Source organism: Cavia porcellus, unplaced genomic scaffold (genome assembly GCF_034190915.1).
Source record: "Cavia porcellus strain 051 isolate PalLab524CR breed Dunkin Hartley unplaced genomic scaffold, mCavPor4.1 scaffold_17, whole genome shotgun sequence".
NCBI lineage: Eukaryota > Metazoa > Chordata > Mammalia > Rodentia > Caviidae > Cavia > Cavia porcellus.
Window position 1 is genome coordinate 31,015,848 of NW_026947500.1, and position 23,608 is coordinate 31,039,455.

Sequence of the window (23,608 nt, forward strand, 5' to 3'; positions counted from 1 at the left end):
ATATTTTTCTCATTGCTTTGTTTTATCCCAATTTATTGTTTTGTTTTGTTTAATGCTCTGCATTGATTGATTTTATTTTGCTTTGTTTTATTCAATTTTACTATGTCTGAGGGAATCGACAGTGACTGTGAAGATAACAACATACATTGTGGTAACCATTTTTGCTAAACGATTGTCCTGTTTTGAAGTCCTGTACCACCTTCACTGTTTTATTTTGATTGATCTTATTCTGTTTCATATTGTTAGGTTTTATTCTAATTACAAAAAAAGAAATAAAAGCAAACTAAAGCCGTGCAAGAACTGTTGAAATCTGTATGCAGATAACTCAAAAACCTAAAAACAGGAAATAATCATAGTTAATTTTTTGGTTGCTGAGACAAAATATTCAACACCCCAAAGTTAAAAGAAGGAAGATTTATTTTAGTCATAGTTTTAGAAGTTTCAATCTATAATCGATTGTCTCCATGGCAAGGTGGCATGGCAGCAGGATACCACAGAAGAGAAGCAGTTTATGACAGTGAAAACAGGAGGCAGCAGGTAGGCTGAAGCAGGCTGTACACAGTGGCAAGACCAGCATCCCTTCCTCTCCAAAGTACAAATCCTTACATTATCTTCACCCAGAACTATGGTAAACCAAATAGTGGATTTATCCAGTGTCACAGCACCCTTAATACCAGTACCACAGCCTAGATCCAGCTACATTGAAAAGCTGCACCTATGAACCCATGAGGCTTTAGGGGACATCTGTATACAAGCTGTAGAAGTTTCTTTGACATAACTATACCTGCCCTGAATGTCAGAAATACTAAAGTCAGAAATACTAAAGTCATCAATCTGTGGTGATACATTCATTCACATGTTGGTAGTTGCTCAAGTCACAAAGGCTACTCTGAAAAAAGTCTAGCTGTTCATCAATAGATACATAGATAAAGCAAATGTGGCATATCTACACAATGGTATATCATTAGACATAAAGATGAAATCACATCATTGGCAAGCAAACAGATCGAATTAGAGATCATCATGTTAAACAAAATAAACCATACTCAAAAACTTAAACATATCATGTTTTCCCTTTTACTAGGAACCTAAAATATTAAGTAAACAAACAAATTAAATAAGATATGATGGGAAAGTAGACAAGAGATTCCTGGAGATGAGGAAAGAATGGCTGAGGGAGGACAGTGGTTGTGTGGCATAATGGGTTGCAAATGATCACAATCTGTCCTGTGTGTGTGTTTATTCCTCAAAAGGAACATCACTAACTTTGCATAGTCATAAAGGCTAAACTAAATTAGAAAAAAAAGTAAAATAAATGTTTTAAATGTCGCACCCTGGGCTGGGGATGTAGCTTAGTGGTAGAGAGCTTGCTTCCCAAGCCCAAGATCCTGGGTTTCCTGTCCACTACCAGAGACTGTAACGAGAATAATGATAGTAGTTTCTTTCTTTTTTTTTAAAATTTTATTTAAGGAGAAAAAGAAAAAAGCAGAAAAAGGGTACAAGTTATACAGAATTTCAGAAAAAAAATAAACAGTAGGAAATCACTAGTTAATGGATTATATACTGTCATCTTAGAAATATTTGTTTAAGTTACAAAATTAAAGCTTATACAGTGGACATTCAAACAGTGAGACCAAACAGTTCTGCTCAATGATCCAACAAAACTCAGTAATATCATTGTCTATCTTATACATATAAATATACATGCAGTTATATCGTTTAGAGCACTTTCTTTTACTCTCTTTTGTACAATGACTATTACACATTTTGGGTTTTATTGCTCCCACAGTTCTTATTACTTTTTTTGGAAGAGAGTAAAACCAAATGTGACATAACATAACAGAGTCGGTCAAATCAAAAGGATGGACATAATAGATAATGTAAAAACGTAATACAAGGTGATCAACAATGGTTACCATAATGCCTCTTGCTATCTCTAATAGAGTTGCCTATATCATCAGTTATAATAAAATTGAACGAAACAGTAAAGAACGAAACCAACAAAACCAAAACATTGGAGAAATTACAGGTCTTCAAATGTAAATAATAGTCAATCAGAATGGGCATCATAATGAATCCCACTATTTTCACAGCTGTTGCCTAAACTTTTGAACCTGGTACTATCAAGCAAAACAGAATAGAAGAACATCAGTCAAAACAAGATGGTGAGAGAAATACAGGGCTTCAAATCAAGTTAATAGAAAATCAAAGTGAGTTACTATAATATATCCTGCTATTTTTACTTATTTTTCCCTTAATTAAAAGGATAAAAATAAAAAAGTAAATAATAAAAGGGAGATCGAGATAAAAGAGGGCATAACAACAAAACAGTACAGATCAAAACATAACCATGTAAGCAAAATAGTGTTTTACCACAAGATCATCCCGACATAAAAGTAGTTACCATATTGTCTCTTTCCTGGAAATCTTTGAGTATAATTTCCTATACTGTAGCATCAAATATATCAAGGCAATGTAAAACCATTCAATGGAATGACAGTATTACAGGATATTTAGAATCAACTAACAGAAAATGAACAATGGTTTCTGTATAATCTCCTTTTATATAAGTTTTTGTTTATACTACCACATATAATAAGATCCAATAAGATACAACATGTTAAGACCGATGGAGACAGAAGAACAAAAGCTTGATGAGACTTCAAAACAAGATGATACTAAATCAGCATTACTTATTATGATGTCGTTTTCTCTAAAATAGCTGTTCCTATCATCAAATCTTCTCTGCCTCATTTCTATTGAGCTCTTTTTCTGTCATTAGTTGTCAGTTTGTCTTCTTCATTTTATTTTCTGCTCCATCTATTGTGGCCTCTCTGCCACTATTTCTGGATTCTTCATATTTTTCTTTTTTAGAATAGCCTGTAGTATTCTCTGTAGAGTTGAATTGGTGGTTGCATATTCCCCTAGTTCCTCTTTATCCTGGAAGCACCTTGTTTTTCCATCAATTTCCAGGGATAGTTGTGCAGGATATATCAATCTTGGCTGGAGGTTATTATCTTTCAAAGCTTGAATTATTTCCCCCAACGCTCTTCATGATTTGATGGTTTGTTTCGAGAAGTCTGCTGTAATTCTGATGGGTGTTCCCTTGTAAGTGATCTGTTTCTTGTCTCTGATGGCTTTTAATATTCTGTTCGTATATTGGATTTCTGAAAGTTTGATTATTATATGCCTGGGTGTACCTCTGTTTGGGTTGTAGGTGGCTGCGGTCCTGTATTCTTCATACATCTGAGTATCTTTACCTTTTGCTAAATTAGGAAAATTCTCCTGGATTATTTCTGCGAGTAGCTTTTGTAGTTCCTTTGTTTGTGTCCCTACCTCTCCTTTTATGTTCTTAATTCTTAAGTTATAGATCTTCTTATCATCTTCTAGTCTTTGTATTATTGTTGTTTGTTTCTTTGTTATTTTTAAGAAGTTTTTCATTTCATGCTCCCATATTACAAATCTGGCCTCCAGTTCAGATAATCTGTCCTTAGTTTCGTTCAAGCTGTTATGCCAGCTTTCGATAGAGTTTTTAGTTTCCTGGTAATCTCTTTGAACCTGCTTCACGTATTCTATGCTTTCTCTATTTTCTCCATCAAACAATTCTTCCCTCTTTTTCTGTTCTTCCATTCCACCATCTGTTTTTTCTTGGGTGGTGCTTAGCATTTCTCTAACTATTCTGCTTATGTCTAGCTTCAGGTCATTAATAACTTCATTCCTGAACTCGTCTATAAGGCTCTGGAGATAGTGCTTTATGTCTATTGGTGCTGTGTCTGCTATTGCCTGTTTCTCAGGGTTGGGGATGAGGGGCCTTTCTTGTTGCTCCCTCTTCCCATATTCTTTGTTCCTTATATATGCAACCGTATATAGGAGGCCCAGCTTCCTTCCCTGTTGGCCACAGTCTGTTTCAATTGCACCGGCTAGGTGTTCCCGCCCACCACAGCACACCAGGGAGTTACAGACTGAGCAGCCTATGCGGGGCCCACCCCTCCAGGTCACCTTCAGGCACTGGGACCTGGGTTGTGCTAGCGTACCGGGTCTTAGCCAGCAGCATCACCTAAGCTAGGCACTGCTCACCACTCCTGCTTTTGAGGGGGATATGTGACTGAAGTCACTACAGTGCCCTGTTCAGCAAGTCTACCCAGTCTGAAAATGTCCTCTGTTGGAGCCTCTAGACTAAGGAAGAGTCCCAGTTTCCCTCACTCACTGCAGGTCGATGTACAGCTCCCCGCCTGTCCTGCTCTCAACTCCATTCACCGACTCCCGTTCTCAGAGCTTTCGTGCATCTCTCTTCCTGCCGAGCCGATTCAGACGCAGCCGTGGTGGCAGGAAACCCAAATCATGGCTTCCACTGGCGAGGGCTCCAGCTTCCACGCTTAGGCTTTATCTGTCCTGTTATAGCACCACGATTGCATTCCCAGTTGGTTTCTCTCAGCTCAGTTCATTCTTGGGTCAGCAGGGCGTATCTCCTCTTGCTTAGGATTCCTCACTACGCACCATTCCTGGATTCTAAGCTGGGTCTTTCAGAAAGATTCCATAGCTGCTGCTATCTGTCCAGCATGTTCTCCCGGAAGTCATGATAGTGGTTTCTTAAAGGTAGCCATAAATTCACGAACAGACATTCATGGAGAACGAATGCATTGGAAATAAGGAATTTGCTCCGTTCATTTACAAATAACTTCCAGGACAAGGGAGACAATTACAACTTAGGACTTATATGACAGTAAAAAATGCTCCCACACAGATAATTAAAGAAATTAAACCAGAAAGGGAAATACCATCTTGCATTTGTGAATCAGTAGTATGCACTGTCCTAAATTGTAAACTACATTGTCAACAACCATGAGCAACCATATGTCTTGAACAAACAAGATAAACCTGACTATTCTATCTTTATATGCAGGGACAAAATGAGAAAAGTCTTCTTCAATAAGACCACAGTGATATGGATGGAAGTTCACGATGAGGAAACATTCACACAAGATCACATTCTCAAAGGAAATAGTTGCAAAGTTGGAACATGCAGATGCGGAGAGATCAATCAGGATGGGCCTTGTGGTAAACACACCCTTGATCTCACACAGGGAAAGCAGAAGTAAGGAAGTCAGGTGATTCTTGGGCTCCAGGACAATGAGGAAGAAAACACATGTAGATCCTCAAGAAACTGAGTGCTGCATGGGGCAAGTAAGAGCCTGAAATCCAGCAAACAAATAAACACATCCCCGCAAAAAGTGCTGTACACATCAGTGACTCAGTGAATGAGGGCTCAGAGAGACCCCTGGGCAGGTATATAAGGCTCCCAGGCAAGAGGAGCCACATCTACACACCTCCCTCTCCACCTGCTCCTCTCACCTCTCCACCTCCATCACCAGAACCATGACCTGCTGTGGCTGTTCCGGAGGCTGTGGTTCCAGCTGTGGGGGCTGTGGCTCCAGCTGCTGCTGTGTGCCTGTGTGCTGCTGCAAGCCTGTGTGCTGCTGTGTGCCAGCCTGTTCCTGCTCTAGCTGTAGCAAAGGGGGTTGTGGCTCTTGTGGCTGCTCTAAGGGTGGCTGTTCCTCCTGTGTGTGCTCCAAGGGTGGCTGTGGCTCTTGTGGCTGCTCCAAGGGTGGCTGTGGTTCCTGTGGCTGCTCCAAGGGTGGCTGTGGTTCCTGTGGCTGCTCCAAGGGTGGCTGTGGTTCTTGTGGGTGCTCCAAGGGGGGCTGTGGCTCCTGTGGGTGCTCCAAGGGGGGCTGTGGCTCTTGCGGCTGTTCCAAGGGGGGCTGTGGCTCCTGTGGGTGCTCCAAGGGGGGTTGTGGCTCCTGTGGGGGCTGTAAGAGCAGCTGCTGCCAGTCCAGCTGCTGCAAACCCTGCTGCTGCCAGTCCAGCTGCTGCAAGCCCTGCTGCTGCCAGTCCAGCTGCTGCCAGCCCTGCTGCTGCCAGTCCAGCTGCTGCCAGCCCTGCTGCTGCCAGTCCAGCTGCTGCCAGCCCTGCTGCTGCAAGCCCTGCTGCAGCCAGTCCAGCTGCTGCCAGCCCTGCTGTTGCAAGCCCTGCTGCTGCCAGTCCAGCTGCTGTGGCCCTGTGTGCTGCCAGTGTAAGATCTGAGCTTCTAAGCTTAGATGAGCCAGCCACAATTCAAGGCTAACCCTCTGTGTTGGATGAACCCAGCTGTGCCTCCCACTTCCTAAGTAGAGCCCGTGCACTCACGTAATGTCTCCTCTCAGGCTCTCCTCCCAAGTCACCCTCTGGCTCAATTGGCATGCTGTTTCACTCAGCAGCCTGAGCAATGAACACCTTCTATCCTGCCTTTGGGTCTAGGAGAACCCTTCCGTTGGAGTCCCCTTTGGAAAGATGTGGGGTAAAGATTTGCTGGAACTTTCTGTGGGCTATACACTATTGTCTCTTAACCTGAATGTTGCAAACCAATAAAACCACACGACCACAAACCAAGGCATGTGTCTTGCTCATTTCTTTTTTTTTTAAAGATTTTATTCAAAGAGAAATAAAAGCAAAACAGAAGAATGGTAGAAATAAAACAGGAAGAAATCATTACTTGATAGGTTACATATTGTCATCTTCGAAGTCACTGTTCAAGTTACAAAATTAAAGCATACAAAGTGGACATTTAAACAGTGAGACTGCAAACCGTTCTGTTCTATGATCCAACAAAAACTTGGTAATATGGTTATTTGTTTTACACACTTAAACATACATGCGATTATATCCGTTACAGCACTTTCTTTTCCTCCCTTTTTTATAATAACAATTACACACTTTAGGTTTTATTACTCCTACTGTTATTATTACTTTGTTTGAAGAGAATAAAACCAAATATGACAAAGCAAAATGAAATCAGTTAAAACAAGAATAGACATAGTATATGAGGTAAAAACAAAATATAAGGTGATCAACAATGGCTACTACAATGCCTCTTGCTAACCCTAACCCTAAGGGGTGGTTGTACACATAGACCTTGCTACCATATGCTCTGCAAGCCCACCGGCCTTTGGTACAGTGACCAACTCCACATCTTCATCTGTCTACCTTGAAGTGATACTGATCAGGCATTAGAACAAATCAAATGGCTTTTCTGTATTAACTGATGAGTGTGCCCCTGGCCTTGCTGGCTTTCTCAGAGAGCCAGCAGCTAGAATGTGAAAAATGGAACTCGCCACACCAATGGTCATAGTAGAGATCTATGGTGGTTGTGATACTATGGTGCCTCTAAAGGCAAGATAACACTGGAGTTGAGAGCAGTAATTCAGAACTCAGGACAATAGTGCTAAACTCAGACATCAGGTAGTTCCCTTGTTAAGCAAAGATTTACCACATGGAATGTCTTTGCTCCACTTCACAAGTCCTTGCTTACTAATATGCTGCCTCCCTCAGATGTTCCCTACACTTCCTTGAACCCCTGATGCACCTTTACCCAATCAATAGTAGGCAATAGGGGAAGGCTTTGTCTAACCACAAGAGCTCTGACCTCCTGGACTCCTGACAAACATACTCCACTCTCTCGTTTATTTTAGCTTTGCCAAAAGCTCATCTGTAACTTTGGGAAACTGATCAGCTCCTGATAATTGACAGTTCTTCATTCCAATCTGCACTGCATATAAGAAATTATCAGGAAACAAAAAAACAATGGCTGATTCAAAAACTCAGGACCTTGGGGATTGCCTCTGCCAGCTCTGGCCTTCTGCTCTAAAATTAGAGCAATGTTATTTCAAAGTTCCTGGGGTTGGGGACTTAACTCAGCGGTACAAGCCCCTGCCTGGCAAACTCAAGGTTGTGAGTTCAATCCCCAGTAACAAAAACAAAACTCAACAAGTTCCCAAGAAGAAGTATTAACAGGGATAAAGCATTTCAGCTGTTTAAAAAGACAGTTTACTAGTGGGACATGCCAAAGCATGAGAATAGATATAAAAATTAAAATCCAGCTGTTTTCAGGAGCCCTGTTGGTGGTAATTAGTGAGGTTATTACTATTTGAGACTTGTACAGAGTTTTATGGGAAAAGCAAATGCGTTAGATACTTGACTCAAGCTACAGTTTGCAGGAATTTAATGAGGTTAAGAAAACTTGAATTATTTTTTTGATATCCATTTCATTTCAAAGAAGAAAAAAAGAAAAAATTTCAAAATATATCAATCGGGAGCCACAATGGTGTATACATTGCCGACTGTCATCCCAAAATCATTCATCCAGAGCACAAGCCATCTGCATTCAATTGTTCAAACAATATCAGCACAAATCATTCTCTTCAATGAACTCAGAGACATAACTAGTATAACTATCTTAAATGTATATATTGCTTCAGTTTCTCATGCTAGCGAGACAATACAATGTTTATATATGTGAGTTTAATTTATTTCACTTATTAATATGCTCTTAAGTTGCATTCATTGACCTATACAAGTCTCCAGTTTATCCATCTTTATGGCTGAGTAGTACTCCATCATATAAAAATATCAAATCTTTGAAAATTTAAATTCTTGAATTATACCTATCTCTATGTCATAATGACATAGTTTACTGCTTTTTTAAAAAGTAGTTTCTTCCTCCTTTGAAAGATCTAGAAATAATGATCTACCTATTATCAATAAAATCTCCCAGCACCAAGACAGTTACCTTTAAGTATGACCTTTTTACCTAAACAGAACCTGAGAGTTCTTGAGAAATGGGGTAGACTTGAACAAGTTGAGCATGACATGTCTTGTTAGAAAGCTAGAAAGACAGCAGACACTAGTGACTTCACATCAGAAAGAAGAAGGTGTTAGACCCAAAAACCAGTTCAAAATTGCCCTGTGCAAGACAATTACTTAAATACACTGGCACACACCAAATGTGTCTCAATTTATAAGCACGTAATGCACAAAGAGTGGTGCCCATAATATGCAAAATATCGAAGTTCTCAATTGCCATGACAAGATGATGAAAATCAGGTTTTTTTTGTGAACATAAATTAGTAAAGAGAAATAATCAGGCATCTCTTCAGTCTTTAATATAGTCATCATAACTAAAAAAGAAAGGAAATGTTACAGTTTATAGGTAAAGTAGGTAAAGAAGAAATTATAAAATGAGAAATTTACCACTTTATATACCATATAGAACAATAGATTTGTCAAATTTAATGAATGTTTCCAAATCAGACCTTAGAAGAAAATTTACACCTTTAAATATATATGGTGGAAGTGGGGATATAGCTCAGAGGTGCAGCACCGAGCTGGCAAGCACAAGGTCCTGAGTTTTATTCCCAGGATTCCCCAAATATATATAGCCAAAATCCCATCTGCAAGGCTGACAGAGTTCCCCAGCAGAGCACCAAGTGAACTGATATTTGAGACCAGTTGTGGTTTTCTGGGTCTCTCACATTGTGGAGACTGGTGGGGTATACAGGAAATAGCAGAGGCCCTCTCCACAAACACCCTCAATGTCTCATATGCCATCTGATTGCTTGTCTCAGGAGATAGAAGCTTGAAATGCCCAGGGCAGCTTTCTACCCTTACTTTTTTTCCTCTGACAGTGATCACTAATGTTCCACCCAGTGGACCCAGCAAAAGTCCTTATGAGAACAGCCTCCAGGTCCCCTGCAGAGGCATCCAGGAGAGCAAGAATTAAGTCTGTGTCCCGCCTGCCGAGGTCATGCAGTTCAAGGATGGCTTGTTGGAGCGGTATAAGCAGCCTACCCTGGTTGATTCAGAAATCTACCATTCGAAGCACAGAGAATGGTGACTGTGGTTTGTTGACCAGGTGGTAGGTGGACAGAGAGTTACGGGTGCTGGAAAGCAGTTTGTGTACATTTGGCAAGACTGTTCCAGGTGGCACATTTCTGGGCAAGAAACACACACTGTGATGTTACTTGCACACTGTTTTCTAGGACTGCAGTATGGAGTCAGCCCAAGAGATACGGACCACATGGTCCTAGGCCCAGTTCCCTGTTTGTCTTTGCCCCTTAGTAGGTCCAACCAAACCAATTCCAGTTGACCTCCTTGTCCTGCATCAGCAACCAGTTCTCTCTCTCTAGCTCCAACTATTGTATTGATGCTGGCCCCAGCCTGCCAAATTCTCAGGTCAAAACCCAGGCATACTCTATTGACTCTAACCCTTAATTATCTTTAGGGCCTAATTTGCTAATCATATGACTGGTAATTTGCTTAATGACCACCTTCCTCAGCACACCGGCTCCCCAGCACACTCACCACTTACTGCTTGTTCTTTCATGCACTTTACAAACTGGACCTCCTTCTGTGATCATGTGTATCATTCAAACTTCCCCTTTGAAAGAGTTGTCAATCCATTTTCTTCAAGACAGCTATAGATTTTATTTTGGGGTAGTTTGGATAGTTTGGAGAGTTGTAAGCAAAAACAGTACTGACCCCACATATCCTGGAGCCTGCCCAAGGCAGTACTACAAAAAGTTCATCGACAATCTTTTACCCAGCATGTGGAAATTTGAAGTTTCCATCACAAGGAAGCTGCCCTAAGAAGAAACCACAGGTCCTAAGATTCCCACGCCATCCTCCCATTCCAAATGACTGAGGGGTTGTCCTTACCAGTTACTTAGTCATTTCAAGGATGCTGTATCCATTCCACAAGAACATGGCAGATAGATAACAGCAGCTATGGAGGCTCCCTGAGATAGCCAGCTTAGATTCCAGGAATGGTGCAGTGTGGGGAGTCCAAGCAGGGGGAGCAAGACATACCATGCCGACTCAGGAATGAACTAAGCTGAGAGAAAACAACTGGACATGCAAACCCAGTGCTACGACTGGAACAGCTAAATTCTCAGTGCCAAAGCTGGAAGCTGCACCTCTGCAAATTGTGGCTTGAATTTCCTGCTGCTGCTGCATCTGAATCGGCACAGCAGGGATAGCGACATGAAAGCTCTGAGAGTGGGAATTGGTGAGCTGAATTGAAAGCAGAGCTGGCAGGGAGCCCTGCATCAACCTGCAGTGAGTGAGAGGAATGGGGACCTTTGCATAGACTAGGAGGCTCCAAAAGAGGACATTCTGGGACTGGGCAGACTAGCTGGAATAGGACGCTGCAGTGACTTCAGTCACATATTCCCCTCTCAAGTGGGATTGGTAGGGAGCACTTGACCTGAGTGATGCCATAGACTAAGACCCAGTAGGCTAGCCCAAACCAGGTCCCTGTGCCTGGCAGAGCACCCTAATGCAGTGAAGCCTTCAGCAGATTGACTAACTGGGAGGGGTGGACCCAGCATATACTGCCCAGGTCTGTGTCTCCCTATTACACTGCCATGGGCGGGAACACCTAGCCAGCATGATTCAAACAAACTGTAACCGACAAACAAAGAAACCCGGCCTCCTATAAACGCTTGTATGGAAGTAACAAAAAGGATGGGAAGAGGGAGCAACAAGAAAGGGTCCTCAGTCCCCAATCCTGAGAACACTGATCCAGGAAAGGTAAATGCAAAGGAAAATGAGGACAGAAAACATGCAATATCAGGCACAGCACCAAAAGACATAAAGCGATATCTCTGGGACATTATAGATCAGTTCAACAGTGGAGTAGTTAACCAAGTAAAGCAAGATATAAGTAGAACAGTTAAAGAAATGCTAAGCACCTCCCAAGAAAAAAACAGATGGTGGAATGGAAGAACAGAAAAAAAGGGGAGGATTGTTTGGTGGAGAAAATAGAGAAAATGTAGAACACACGAAGCAGGTTCAAAAAGATTACTAGGAAATTAAAAAGTCTATTGAAACCTGGCATACAGCTTGAAAGAAACTACAGATAGATTATTTGAATTGGAGGGCAGATTTGTAATGTGGGAGCATGAAAGGAAAAAACTGCTTAAAAATAACAAGGAAACAAGCAGTAACAGTATAAAGGCTAGAAGATGAGAAGAGGATCTATAACTTAAGTAAGAATGTAAAGGAAGAAGCAGGAACACAAACAAATGAACTGAAAAGGCTATTCACAGAAATAATCAAGAATTTCTTCATATGGGAAAAGGTAAAGATACTCAGATTTATGACGCACACAGCACCCCAGCCATCACCTACAACCCAAACAGAAATATACCTAGGCATATAGTAATCAAAATTCCAGAAATCGAGTATAAGAACAGAATTTTAAAAGCTGTCAGAGACAAGAAACAGATCACTTACAAGGGAACAACCATCAGAATTACAGCAGACTTCTCAGCACACACCATCAAATCACAAAGAGCATGGGGAAAAATAATTCAAGCTTCGTAAGATAATAATCTCCAGCCAAGATTGATATATCCTGCACAACTGTCCCTAGAAATTAATCGAGAAACAAGGTGCTTCCAGGATAAAGAGGAACTGGGGGAATTTGCAGCCACCAATTCAACTCTACAGAGAACACAGCAGGACATTCTAAAAGAGAAAAATGCCAAGAATCCAGAAACAGTGGCAGATTGGCCACAATTAATGGAGCAGAAAGTGAAATGAAGAAGACAAACGGACAACTAATGACAAAAAAAGAGATCACCAGAAATGAGGCAGAGAAGGTTGGATGGTACGAACAGCTATTTTGGAGAAAACAAGACATCATAATTGCTAGTGCTGAATTAATATCATCTTGTTTTGAAGTCCCATCAAGCTTTTGTTCTGTCTCCATCGGTCTTAACATGTTGTATCTTATTGGATTTTATTATATGTGATAATATAAACAATAACTTTTATAGACAAGGCAATAGTACATAAACCATTGTTCATTTTCTGTTAGTTGGTTCTAAATACCCTGTAATACTGTCATTCTCTTGAATGGTTTTACATTGTCTTAAAATGATTGATGGTACAGTATACAAAGTTATACTCAAAAATTTCAGCGAAAGAGACAATATGGTAACTACTTGTATGTCAGGATATCTTGTGGTGAAACATTATTTTGCTTAAATGGTTATGTTCTGACCTGTGCTGTTTTGTTGTTATGTCCTCTTTTATCTCAAATCTCCTTTTTTATTAATTTTTTATTTTTATCTTTTTAATTAAGGGAAAATAAATTAAAAATAGCAGGATATATTATAGTAACCCACTTTGATTTCCTATTAACTTGGTTTGAAACCCTGTATTGCTCTCACCACCTTGTTTTGACTGATTTTATTCTATTCTGTTTTGCTTGATAGTACCAAGTTTGAGAATATAGACAACAACTGTGAAGACAATAAGATTCACTATGACGCCCATTCTGGCTTGACTATTATCTTCTTTTGAAGTCCTGTAATGTCTCTAGTGTTTTGGTTTTGTTCTTTACTGTTTTGTTCAATTTTTTATAATGGATGATATAGGCAATTCTTTTTAAGATAGCAAGTGGCATTATGATAACCACCGTTGATCACTTTGTATTCTGTTTTTACATTATGTTCTGTGTCCATCATTTTGATTTGACTGACACTTTTTGTTATGTCACAATTGGTTTTATACTCTTAAAAAAAAGTAATAAGAACTGTGAGAGTAATAAAACCCAAAATGTGTAACCGTCATTGTAAAAAAGAGAGGAAAAGAAAGTGCTCTAAAGAATATGACTGCATGTATATTTAAGTGTATAACATAGATAATCCTATTACTGAGTTTTTGTTGGATCAAAGAACAGAACTGTTTGCAGTCTCACTGCTTGAATATCCACTTTATAGGCTTTAATTTTGTATTGAATAACTATTTCTAAGATGACAATATGTAATCTATTAACTAGTGATTTCTTACTGTTTATTTTTTTTTTTTTTGGAAATTCTGTAAAACTTGTACCCTTTTTCTGTTTTTTTTTTCTCCTTAAATAAAATTTTTTTTAAAAGGATGCTGTATCCAGAGTATGAGGAGATGGGTAACTGCTGACACTGGCTCTGTTCCTACATCATAACTGTCAGGACAGTCATCTAAGATGTTGTGAACATCAGAGTTCACTGCATGTTACTGCTGGGTCATGCTCCATGATATGGATGGACAACAGCATGGGGAGACCATGGTATGGACCTATCTCAGCACAACTGGGCCACAGCACAGATTGTCAGTCATTTGTTTAATCATCCTATGAAGGGCTTTGGGGTCTTTCTAGAGTGTGATGGTCACGAATAAAAACCCACAATAAGTATTCTAAGACATATTTTTCTGTGATCAAAAAGTTTTGTTCCTCTGGGACTTGAACCCACAAGTGAGATTTCTGCTGTATACAGACAGTACTTGCATGTCCTTTTATCTCTTAAGATACAGCCAAAAGTTTTGCAGAATGGCCATATCATTCCTCTTTCCTACTGTCAGTGTAAGAAGGATTCTGGTGTTTTCTTTGTTTTGTTTTGCTTTGCTTTGTTTCATTTTGTATTGTTTGTGTGGTGTTGAAGGTGAACCCTAGGACCTGTCACATGCTAGGCAAGTGCTCTACCACTGAGCTACATTATTGCCTTTTCGATTGTTTAAGATAGGATTTCCTAAGTTGCCCATGCTACCTAGGATTAAACTACCAAACCTTTCTGCCGAGCATCCAGCATATATGGGATTCCAGGCATGCAGCACTGTACCCAGAGTATTATAGTTTTAGCACACGTCTCCTAAAGCCTGCAGATACTAAGCAGACCTTCATATCCTTATTTGTCGTCTGTCTTTCCTCTCCTCTGAAAGGCCTTTTCAAGTCTTATGTCCATGTTCTAATTGGGTGAGTTGTTTTTCCTGTTGTGGTTGAGATTTCTTTATATATATTGCATAAGAGTGCTTTGCCAGATGCACCATGTGTAAACATTTTGGTTCTTGTGCATGATTCTTTTAAAAATGTTTCTGAGCTCTATTAGTAGAAATTTTCCCCCTGTGCTAATGGCTGGCGGCTTGGGGTACAGGATGAGAAGCAGAGCCCTGGTGTCTCATGATGGGCATGAGCATGAGTTCTTTGAGCCACTGGAATCTGAGTGGTTTGCTTCTGCAGTGGAGTCTGAGCCATCCTAACATACACACCAAGCAGGTGACAGTCGGGCTAGTGAACAAAAAGTGCAGGAACACAAATTTCCACACCCGGAGACTAGAGTCTATGCTCTATGGGTCAGGGTTCCACTTTCTTTCCCTGTCTCTTTCTTTCCATTTTTCTCTCTTCCTTCCTGCCTGTCTGCTCACTCCTTCCCATTCCTTCTCTTTATATTTTTCGTTCCTGTCCTTCTTTTTTCTTCCTTGCCTCTCTTGGTTGTATCGTGCTTCTCTTGTTTCCTTCCTCCCTGTGCTTTCCTCTTCTCAGTGAAGGAGGTGTGCATTTATTCCAACATCTAGTCTTATCCATAGCCCGGGACAGCACGTTAGAGGGATGCCTGTGTGCCTGGGTTCCCGCCACATCTTAGAGCTCATAAAATGAGACAAACTGTGGAACTGGAGGAGGCTCCTGGCTATTCTTCTGAGAGAGGACTGCTACCTAGAATATATTTAAAAATTCAAAAACCTAGCCCCTCAAACCAAATAACTCAATCAGTAAAATGATCAATTAAACTGAAAAGATATTTCTTAAAAGCAGAAGCACAACTCACATATAAATATATGAAAAAAAGGAACATGTTTAACTGTTAGGGAACTGCCATCAGAACAACTGAGATCCCAACCCAGTGAATGTGACTGTCGTCACAAACATAAAAAACGACGAAGGCTGACAAGAATGTGGGGATAAAGAAACCCCTCTAGACTGTGGATGGAAAAATAAACTTGTAGAGGCCATGCTGGGTCTGGGAGGAACACATCAAGAAGCTAGCTCAAGCTTTCCATAGGTCATGCAATCCAGGTGGGGTATAGGAAAAACAGAAGCCAGGTCTCCTTTCCCGTTAGCTGACTGGTGCACAGGCTGAGAATCAAGGAATCTCCCATCCCACCCCCAGAAGCAACTGGATGATTCAGAGGACAGGCTGAGTTGAGAGCAACTGAGGTACAAAAACAGCTAAATGCTTGTGTTGATGGATTTTTCAGGACTAAGGCTGGTGGTGGTCTGAGCATATCCTGAGTGGAGAACGATATGCAATATGGCCAACATGGGGAATTTCCTTCTGTCTTGTTTTTGAAATCCAATATTGTTCTCACTGGTTTGTTTTACCCAACTTATTGTTTTGTTTTGTTTAATGCTCTGTTTTGATTGATTTTATTTTGCTTTGTTTTATTCCATTTTAGTATGTCTGAGGGAATGGACAGTTATTGTAAATATAACAACATACATTGTTGTAACCTTTGTTGAAAAACTATTGTCCTGTTTTGAAGTCCTGTACCACCTTCTCTCTTTTGTTTTGATTGGTCTTATTCTGTTTCATATCATTGGGTTTTATTCTATTTTTAAAAATGAAAGAAAAGTAAAGTAAAGTCGTGCAACTACTGTCAAATCTTTATGCACATAACTCAAAAACCTAAAAACAGAAAATAATCATAGTTACTTTTTTGGTTGCTGAGACAAAATATTCAACACCCCAAAGTTAAAAGAAGGAAGATTTATTTTAGCTCATAGTTTGTAGAGGTTTCAATCCATAATCGATCGTCTCCATGGCCAGGTGGCATGGCAGAGGGGTACCACAGAGGAGAATCAGTTTATGACAGAGCAGACAGGAGGCAGCAGATAGGCAGGACCAGCATCCCTGTCTCTCCCTTTGACCCCTCCAAAGTACAAATCCTTACATTATGTACACCCAGAACTATGGTAAACCAAATAGTGGATTTATCCTGTGTCACAGCACCCTTAATACCAGTACCACAGCCTACATCCAGCCACATTGAAAAGCTGCACCTATGAACTCATGAGGCTTTAGGAGACAACTATATACAAGCTATAGAAGTTTCTTTGACATAACTATACCTGCCCTGAATATTTTATCAGAAGGACTGAAGACATCGAACTGTGGCAATACATTCATTCCCATGTTGGTAGTGGCACAAGTCACAGTGGCTATTGTTGGATTAAGTACTGGTGGTCAACTTAACACCAGCTTGATTACATCAGCATGGCACTGAGCATAGTTGTCTCACCTGAGGAAAGTTGTCAGCAAAAATAGAGAAGTGGAGAAGGAGAAGCTAAGCATTGATGCATTATTGCACTGAGGCATTGTGGGTTCTCCTACAAGTTGCTGTTTGAGCCATTGGTTCTCCTGGAGAAGCTCTGGTCCTCACATCGAGCATTGCTTCCTGGCTCCGGAGGGGAAGATGTGTGCAGCTTGGTCTCTAGGATGAACTCGTCATGCTGGCTTCCTGGCAGGTACTCAACTGTGCTTGTCAGAGGATGAGCTCTGAGCTCCCTGTCACTGAGGATGGTGCTTTTCAGGACAGCTCTGGTCTTGTTGTAAATGTGACTTCTTGGCTCCAGAGTAGAACCCTCAGCTCATCAGCACAGCTCCTTCCCCTTTCTGGCATAGACTTCCTGGCTTCCACTGCTGACATTTGAGTTTCCCCAACATAGATCCATTAAAGAGACTGGCGTGAGTTCTCCTTGTGGGCTCTGGACCTCCAACTGGACTCATGGGAGGCATTGTTATGAGCTCTGGGTTTTCATCTGGACTCATGAGGGACACTGCTGTGGGATTTTCGCCCTTGACTAAATATTCTATGTTTTTGGTATTGCGGATAGATTTCCTGCCTTTTCTTGTAAGTCCTGGTGACTATTATTACAATAATATTATAAATGCCATGTCCTCATTCTAATTGTTCTCTACATGAACCCTAAGTACAACAGCTACTCTGAAAACAGCATAGCTGTTCATCAACAGACACATAAATAAAGAAAATGTGGCATATCTATACAATTGCATATTATCCATAAAGATGAAATCACATCATTGGCAGGAAAACAGACAGAATTTGAGATCATCGTGCTAACCAAAACAAACAAGAACCAGAAACTTAAACATGTCATGTTTTCCTTTTTACTAGAAACCTAAAGTATTAAATAAACAAACAAACAAATAAGGGATGATGAGAAGTAAACAAGAGATTCCTGGAGATGAGGAAAGTGATGGGGAAGAGAGGACAGTGGTTGTGGGGCGTAAAGTGTTGCAAATGATCCCAATCTGTCCTATGTGTATGTTTATTCCCCAAAAGGAACAAGACTAACGTTGCATAGTCATAAAGGCTAAACTAAAAAAGAAACCAAAAGAGAAAATGAATGTTTTAAATGTCGCACCCTGGGCTAGGGATGTAGCTTAGTGGTAGAGTGCTTGCTTCCCCAGCCCACGATCCTGGGTTCTCTGTCTGATACCTGAAGACAGTAACGAGAATAATGATAGTGCTTTCTTAAAAGATAGCAATAAATTCACACACAGACAGTCATGGAGAACAAATGCACTGGGAACAAGGAATTTGTTCCATTTATTTACAAATAACTTCCAGGGCAAGGGAGACAACTAAAAACTTAGGATTTATATGACAGTAAAAAAAAATGCACCCACACAGATAATTAAAGAAATTAAACCAGAAAAGGAAATACCATTTTTCATTTGAGAAATATGTAATACACACTGTCTTGAAGTTCTAAACTACATTGCCAACAAACATGAGCAACCACATGTCTTGAACAAACAAGTAAATCTGACTAATCTGTCTTCACATGCAGAGACAAAATGATAAAAGTCTTTTCCAATAAAACTCTAGTGATATGGATGAAAGTTCAGCTTCAGGAACCATTTACAGAAGATCGTGTTTCTGAAGGAAATAGTTGCAAAGTTGGGACATGCAGATGGGGCGAGATCAATCAGGATGGGCCTTGTGATAAACACACCATCAATGTCACACAAGGAAGGAAGTCAGGTGAGTCTTGGGCTCCAGGACAATAAGGAAGGAGCCACACGTAGGCCCTTAAGAAACTGAGTGATGCATGGGACATGCAACAGCCTGAAATGCAACAAACAAAGAAACACATGCCCCCAGCAAGTGCTGTACACAGCAGTGACTCACTGAGTGAGGGCTCAGAGAGACCCCTGGACAGGTATATAAGGCTCCCAGGCAGGAGGAGCCACATCTACACACCTCCCTCTCCACCTGCTCCTCTCACCTCTCCACCTCCATCACCAGAACCATGACCTGCTGTGGCTGTTCCGGAGGCTGTGGCTCCAGCTGTGGGGGCTGTGGCTCCAGCTGTGGGGGCTGTGGCTCCAGCTGTGGGGGCTGTGGCTCCAGCTGCTGCTGTGTGCCCGTGTGCTGCTGCAAGCCTGTATGCTGCTGTGTGCCAGCTTGTTCCTGCTCCAGCTGTGGCAAAGGGGGCTGTGGGTCCTGTGGGTGTTCCAAGGGGGGCTGTGGCTCTTGTGGCTGCTCCAAGGGGGGCTGTGGCTCCTGTGGCTGCTCCAAGGGTGGCTGTGGCTCCTGTGGGTGCTCCAAGGGTGGCTGTGGCTCCTGTGGGTGCTCCAAGGGGGCTTGTGGCTCCTGTGGGGGCTGTAAGAGCAGCTGCTGCCAGTCTAGTTGCTGCAAGCCCTGCTGTTGCCAGTCCAGCTGCTGCAAGCCCTGCTGCTGCCAGTCCAGCTGCTGCCAGCCCTGCTGCTGCCAGTCCAGTTGCTGCAAGCCCTGCTGCTGCCAGTCCAGCTGCTGCAAGCCCTGCTGCTGCCAGTCCAGCTGCTGCCAGCCCTGCTGCTGCAAGCCCTGCTGCTGCCAGTCCAGCTGCAGTGGCCCTGTGTGCTGCCAGTGTAAGATCTGAGCTTCTAAGCTTAGATGAGCCAGCCACAATTCAAGGCTAACCCTCTCTGTTGGATGAACCCAGCTGTGCCTCCCACTTCCTAAGTAGAGCCCGTGCACTCACGCACTGTCTCCTCTCAGGATCTCCTCCCAAGTCACCGTCTGGCTCAACTGGCCATGCTTTCCCACTCAGCAGCCTAAGCACTAAACACATTCTATCCTGTCTTTTGGTCTAGGAAAATTCTTCGTTTGGAGTCTCATTTAGAAAGATGTGGGGTAAAGATTTGCTGGAACTGTCTGTGAGCTATACACTATTTTCTCTTAAATTGAATGTTGCAATCCAATAAAACCACACAGCCACAAACCAAAGCATGTGTCTTGCTCTTTTCTCTGTTCTTCATCATCACTACCATGGCTATTGGCCTTCATGGTTCTGTTGACTGAAGGCCTTCTCACGGCTCTGTGGGTGGTGTGTGGCTCTGAGCCCTAATAGGATGAGAAATGGTGGCTACTTGTGCCTCCAGACTCGCTCCTGACCCACTCTCAACTCACTTTGGATTCCTCTCTGCCCATGTACTGTCACTGCTGACCCAGTGGGGACAAGACTGCGCCTGGGCCCAGACCTATAAATTCTCCAAGACAGAGAATGCCCTTGGGTATTGCAGACTGTCCCATCCTTCTGTCCACTTTGACATCACCCCTTGGACAGTCCTGGCAACTGATTTGTTCTGATTTTCACTGTTAATCTTTACAAAGGCTTTTTACCTCAGTAAACAAATACATTTCTAAGGGTACCAGAACCTTGTCACTGAGGGTCCTCTCCTCTACCCTCCCCCAGGAAGGTTGCTCCGTCTGCATTGATGTGGCAGGACTAGGAACGGAGATGAAATCACCATACCCACAGTAAGGGATGGTCGTACACACATATGCTACCATATGCTCTCCAGCCCACCGGCCTTTGGTACAGTGAAAAACTCCACATCTTCATCTGTTTACCTTGAAGCAATACTGATCAAGCCTTAGAATTAAACAACTAGCTTTCCTATATTAACTGACGAGTGTGCCCCAGGCCTTGGTGACTTCCCAGAGAGCCAGCAGCTGGCATGTATAAAATGGGACTCTCCACACCAATGGTCATAGTAGAGATCTATGGTGGTCGCAAAACTATGGTGCCCCTGAAAGCAAGATAACACTGCACCTGAGGGCAGTAATCAAAACTCAGTACAATAGTGCTAAACTCAGACATCAGGTGGTTCCCTTGTTAAGCAAAGATTTACCACATGGAATGTCTTTGCTCCACTTCACAAGTCCTTGCTTCCTAACATGCTGTCTCCCTCAGATGTTCCCTTCACTTCCTTGCTCCCCTGATGCGCCTTTACCCAATCAATAGTAGGCAATCCTGGGAATTCTTTATCTTTGCCACAAGAGCTCTGATCTTCCTGGGCTCCCAACAAACATACTCCATAGTCTATTTTATTTTAACTTCACCTCAAGCTCATCTGTAACATTGGGAGCCTGATCAGCTCGTGATAATTGACAGTTCTTCATTCCAATCTGCATAACACATAAGAAATTATCAGGAAACAGAAAAACAGTTCCTGATTCCCAATCTCAGGACCTTGGGGAATGCCTCTGCCAGCTCTGGCCTTCTGCTCTACAATTGGAGCAATGATGTTTCAAAGTTCTTGGGGTTGGGGACTTAGATCAGTGGTACAAGCGCCTGCCTGGCAAACTCAAGGTTGTGACTTCAATCATCAGTACAAAACCCAAAAGCTCACAAAGTTCCTAAGAGGCAGTATTAATAGGGATAAATTATTTCAGCTGTTTAAAAAGACAGTTTACTAGTGAGACATGCCAAAGCACGAGAATAGATAAAAGGATAAAAATCCAGCTGTTTTCTGGAGCCCTGTTGGTGGTAATCAGTGAGGTTATTACTATTTGAGACTTCTACAGAGTTTTATGGGAAAAGAAAATGCATTATTAGATACTTCACTTGAGCTGCAATTTGTAGTAGGAGCTTATTGAGGTTAACAAAACTTGAATTCTTTTTTTTAAAAATCCATTTCACTTCAAAGAAGAAAAAAAGTAAAGCATTGCAAAAAACATCAATTGGGAGCAATAACAGTATATACATTGCCCACTATCATCCCAAATCATTCACCTCTGGGTGACATCTGCATTCAATTGTTCAAACAATACCAGCACAAATCAATCTCTTCTATGAACTCAGAGAAATCAGTAGTATAACAATCTTAAATGTAAATATTGTTTCAGCTTCTCACACTTGCGAGACAATACAATGTTTACATATGTGTGTCTTATTTATTTCACTTACGAATATGTTCTCAAGTTGCATCCATTGACCTAGAAAAGTCTCCAGTTTATCCTTCTTTATGGTTGAGTAGTACTCCATTGTATAAAAATACCACATCTTCCCAAAATTAAATTCTTGATTTAGACCTATCTCTATGGGATAATGACATACTTTACTGCTTTTTAAAAAAGTAGTTTCCTCCTCCTTTGAAAGACCTTAGAAATAATGATCTACATATTATTAGTAAACTCTCCCAGCAACAAGACCATTGCCTTTAAGTATGACCTCCCGTACCTAAACACAATCTGGGAGCTCTGGAGAAATGGGGTAGACCTGAATAGGCTGCGCATAGAATGTCTTACTAGAAAGCTAGAAAGATAACAGTCATTAGTGACTTCACATCAAAAGGACGAAAGCATCAGATCCAAACACCAGTGCAGAATTGCCCTGTGCATGACAATTACTTATATATACTGGCACACAACAAATATGTCTCAATCTATAAGCATGTAATACACAAAGAGTGGTGCGCATATATGCAAAATGTAGAAGTTCTCAGCTGCCACCACAAGATGATGAAAATCAATTCATCATTGTGAACATGAATTAATAAAAAGAAATAATCAGGCATTTCTTCAGTCTTTAATATAGCCATCATGACTGAAAAATGAAAATAAATGTTTCAGTCTATAAGTAAAGAAGAAATTATAAAATGAGGAATTCACCACTTTATATCCTATGTAGAAGAGTAGGTTTGTGAAATCTACTGAATGTTGCAAAATCAGACCTTAGAAGAACATTGACATAAAAATATATGGTGGAGCTCAGAAATGTGGCACCTAGCTGGCAAGCACAAGGTCCTGAGTTTGATTCCCAGTACTCCCCAAATATACATAGTGGAGTAAGATAGAAATATTACTCAGCCAAAACCCATCTGTAAGGCTGTCAGAGTTCCCCAGCAGAGCACCAAGGGAAGTAACATTTGAGATCAATCATGGTTTTCTGGGTCTCTCACCTTGTCGAGACTGGTGGGGTACAGAGGAAATAACAGAAGCTCCCTCCCCAAACACCCTCAATGTCTGATATGCCACCTGATTGTCTCAGGAGACAGAAGTTTGAAATGCCCAGGGCAGCTTTCTACACTCACTTTTCCTCCTCTGACAGAGACCATTTGTGTTCCACCCAGTGGCCCCAGAGAAATCCCTCATGAGTACAGCCACCAGTTCCTCTGCACAGGCATCCAGTTGAGCAATAATTAAGTCTGGGTCATGCCTTCCGAGGTCATGCAATCCAGGGATGGCTTGATAGGGCAGTATAAGGTAGACTCAGAAACCTACCATTCCAAGCACAGAGAATGGTGGCCTTGGTTTGTTAACCAGGTGTAGGTGGACAGAGAGTTACGGGTGTTGGAAAGCAGTTTGTATACATTTGGCAAAACTGCCAGGCTGTACATCCCTGGGCAAGAAACTCAGAAACCATGGTGCTACTTGCATGCTGGTTCCTAGGACTGTAGTATGTAAAGTTTTATGGAGTCGGCCTCAGAGCTACTCAGCTCATGCTCTTAGGCCTAAGGCCCTGCCTGTCATGGCCATATAGCCACTCCAACCAAACCAATCTCAGCTGACCTCTTTGTCCTGCCTCTGAAGCCAGCTCTCTCTCTCTAACCCCTCCTTGAGTATTGATTGTGGCCCTAGCCTCTGAGATCCTCAGGTCAAAACCCAGGCATACACTACG

At 41.6% G+C, this 23,608-nt stretch overlaps 2 protein-coding genes across 2 annotated transcripts; both read left to right on the forward strand.

The window, feature by feature from the left end:
• Nucleotides 1-5,334: 5,334 nt before the first annotated feature.
• On the forward strand, nucleotides 5,335-6,426 carry LOC111755213 (keratin-associated protein 5-4-like). Its single transcript, XM_023562443.2, has one exon. The coding sequence runs from the start codon at nucleotides 5,377-5,379 to the stop codon at nucleotides 6,079-6,081; it is 705 nt and encodes a 234-aa protein (XP_023418211.2). The 5' UTR covers nucleotides 5,335-5,376; the 3' UTR covers nucleotides 6,082-6,426.
• Nucleotides 6,427-18,231: 11,805 nt separating this feature from the next.
• On the forward strand, nucleotides 18,232-19,929 carry LOC106026231 (keratin-associated protein 5-5-like). The gene has a single exon (XM_013145932.3). The coding sequence runs from the start codon at nucleotides 18,971-18,973 to the stop codon at nucleotides 19,580-19,582; it is 612 nt and encodes a 203-aa protein (XP_013001386.1). The 5' UTR covers nucleotides 18,232-18,970; the 3' UTR covers nucleotides 19,583-19,929.
• Nucleotides 19,930-23,608: the final 3,679 nt, after the last annotated feature.

What these genes read in the sequence shown, in the direction of transcription:
- LOC111755213 (XM_023562443.2), top strand. Translation starts at nt 5,377, where the DNA reads ATGACCTGCTGTGGCTGTTCCGGAGGCTGTGGTTCCAGCTGTGGGGGC.
- LOC106026231 (XM_013145932.3), top strand. Translation starts at nt 18,971, where the DNA reads ATGACCTGCTGTGGCTGTTCCGGAGGCTGTGGCTCCAGCTGTGGGGGC.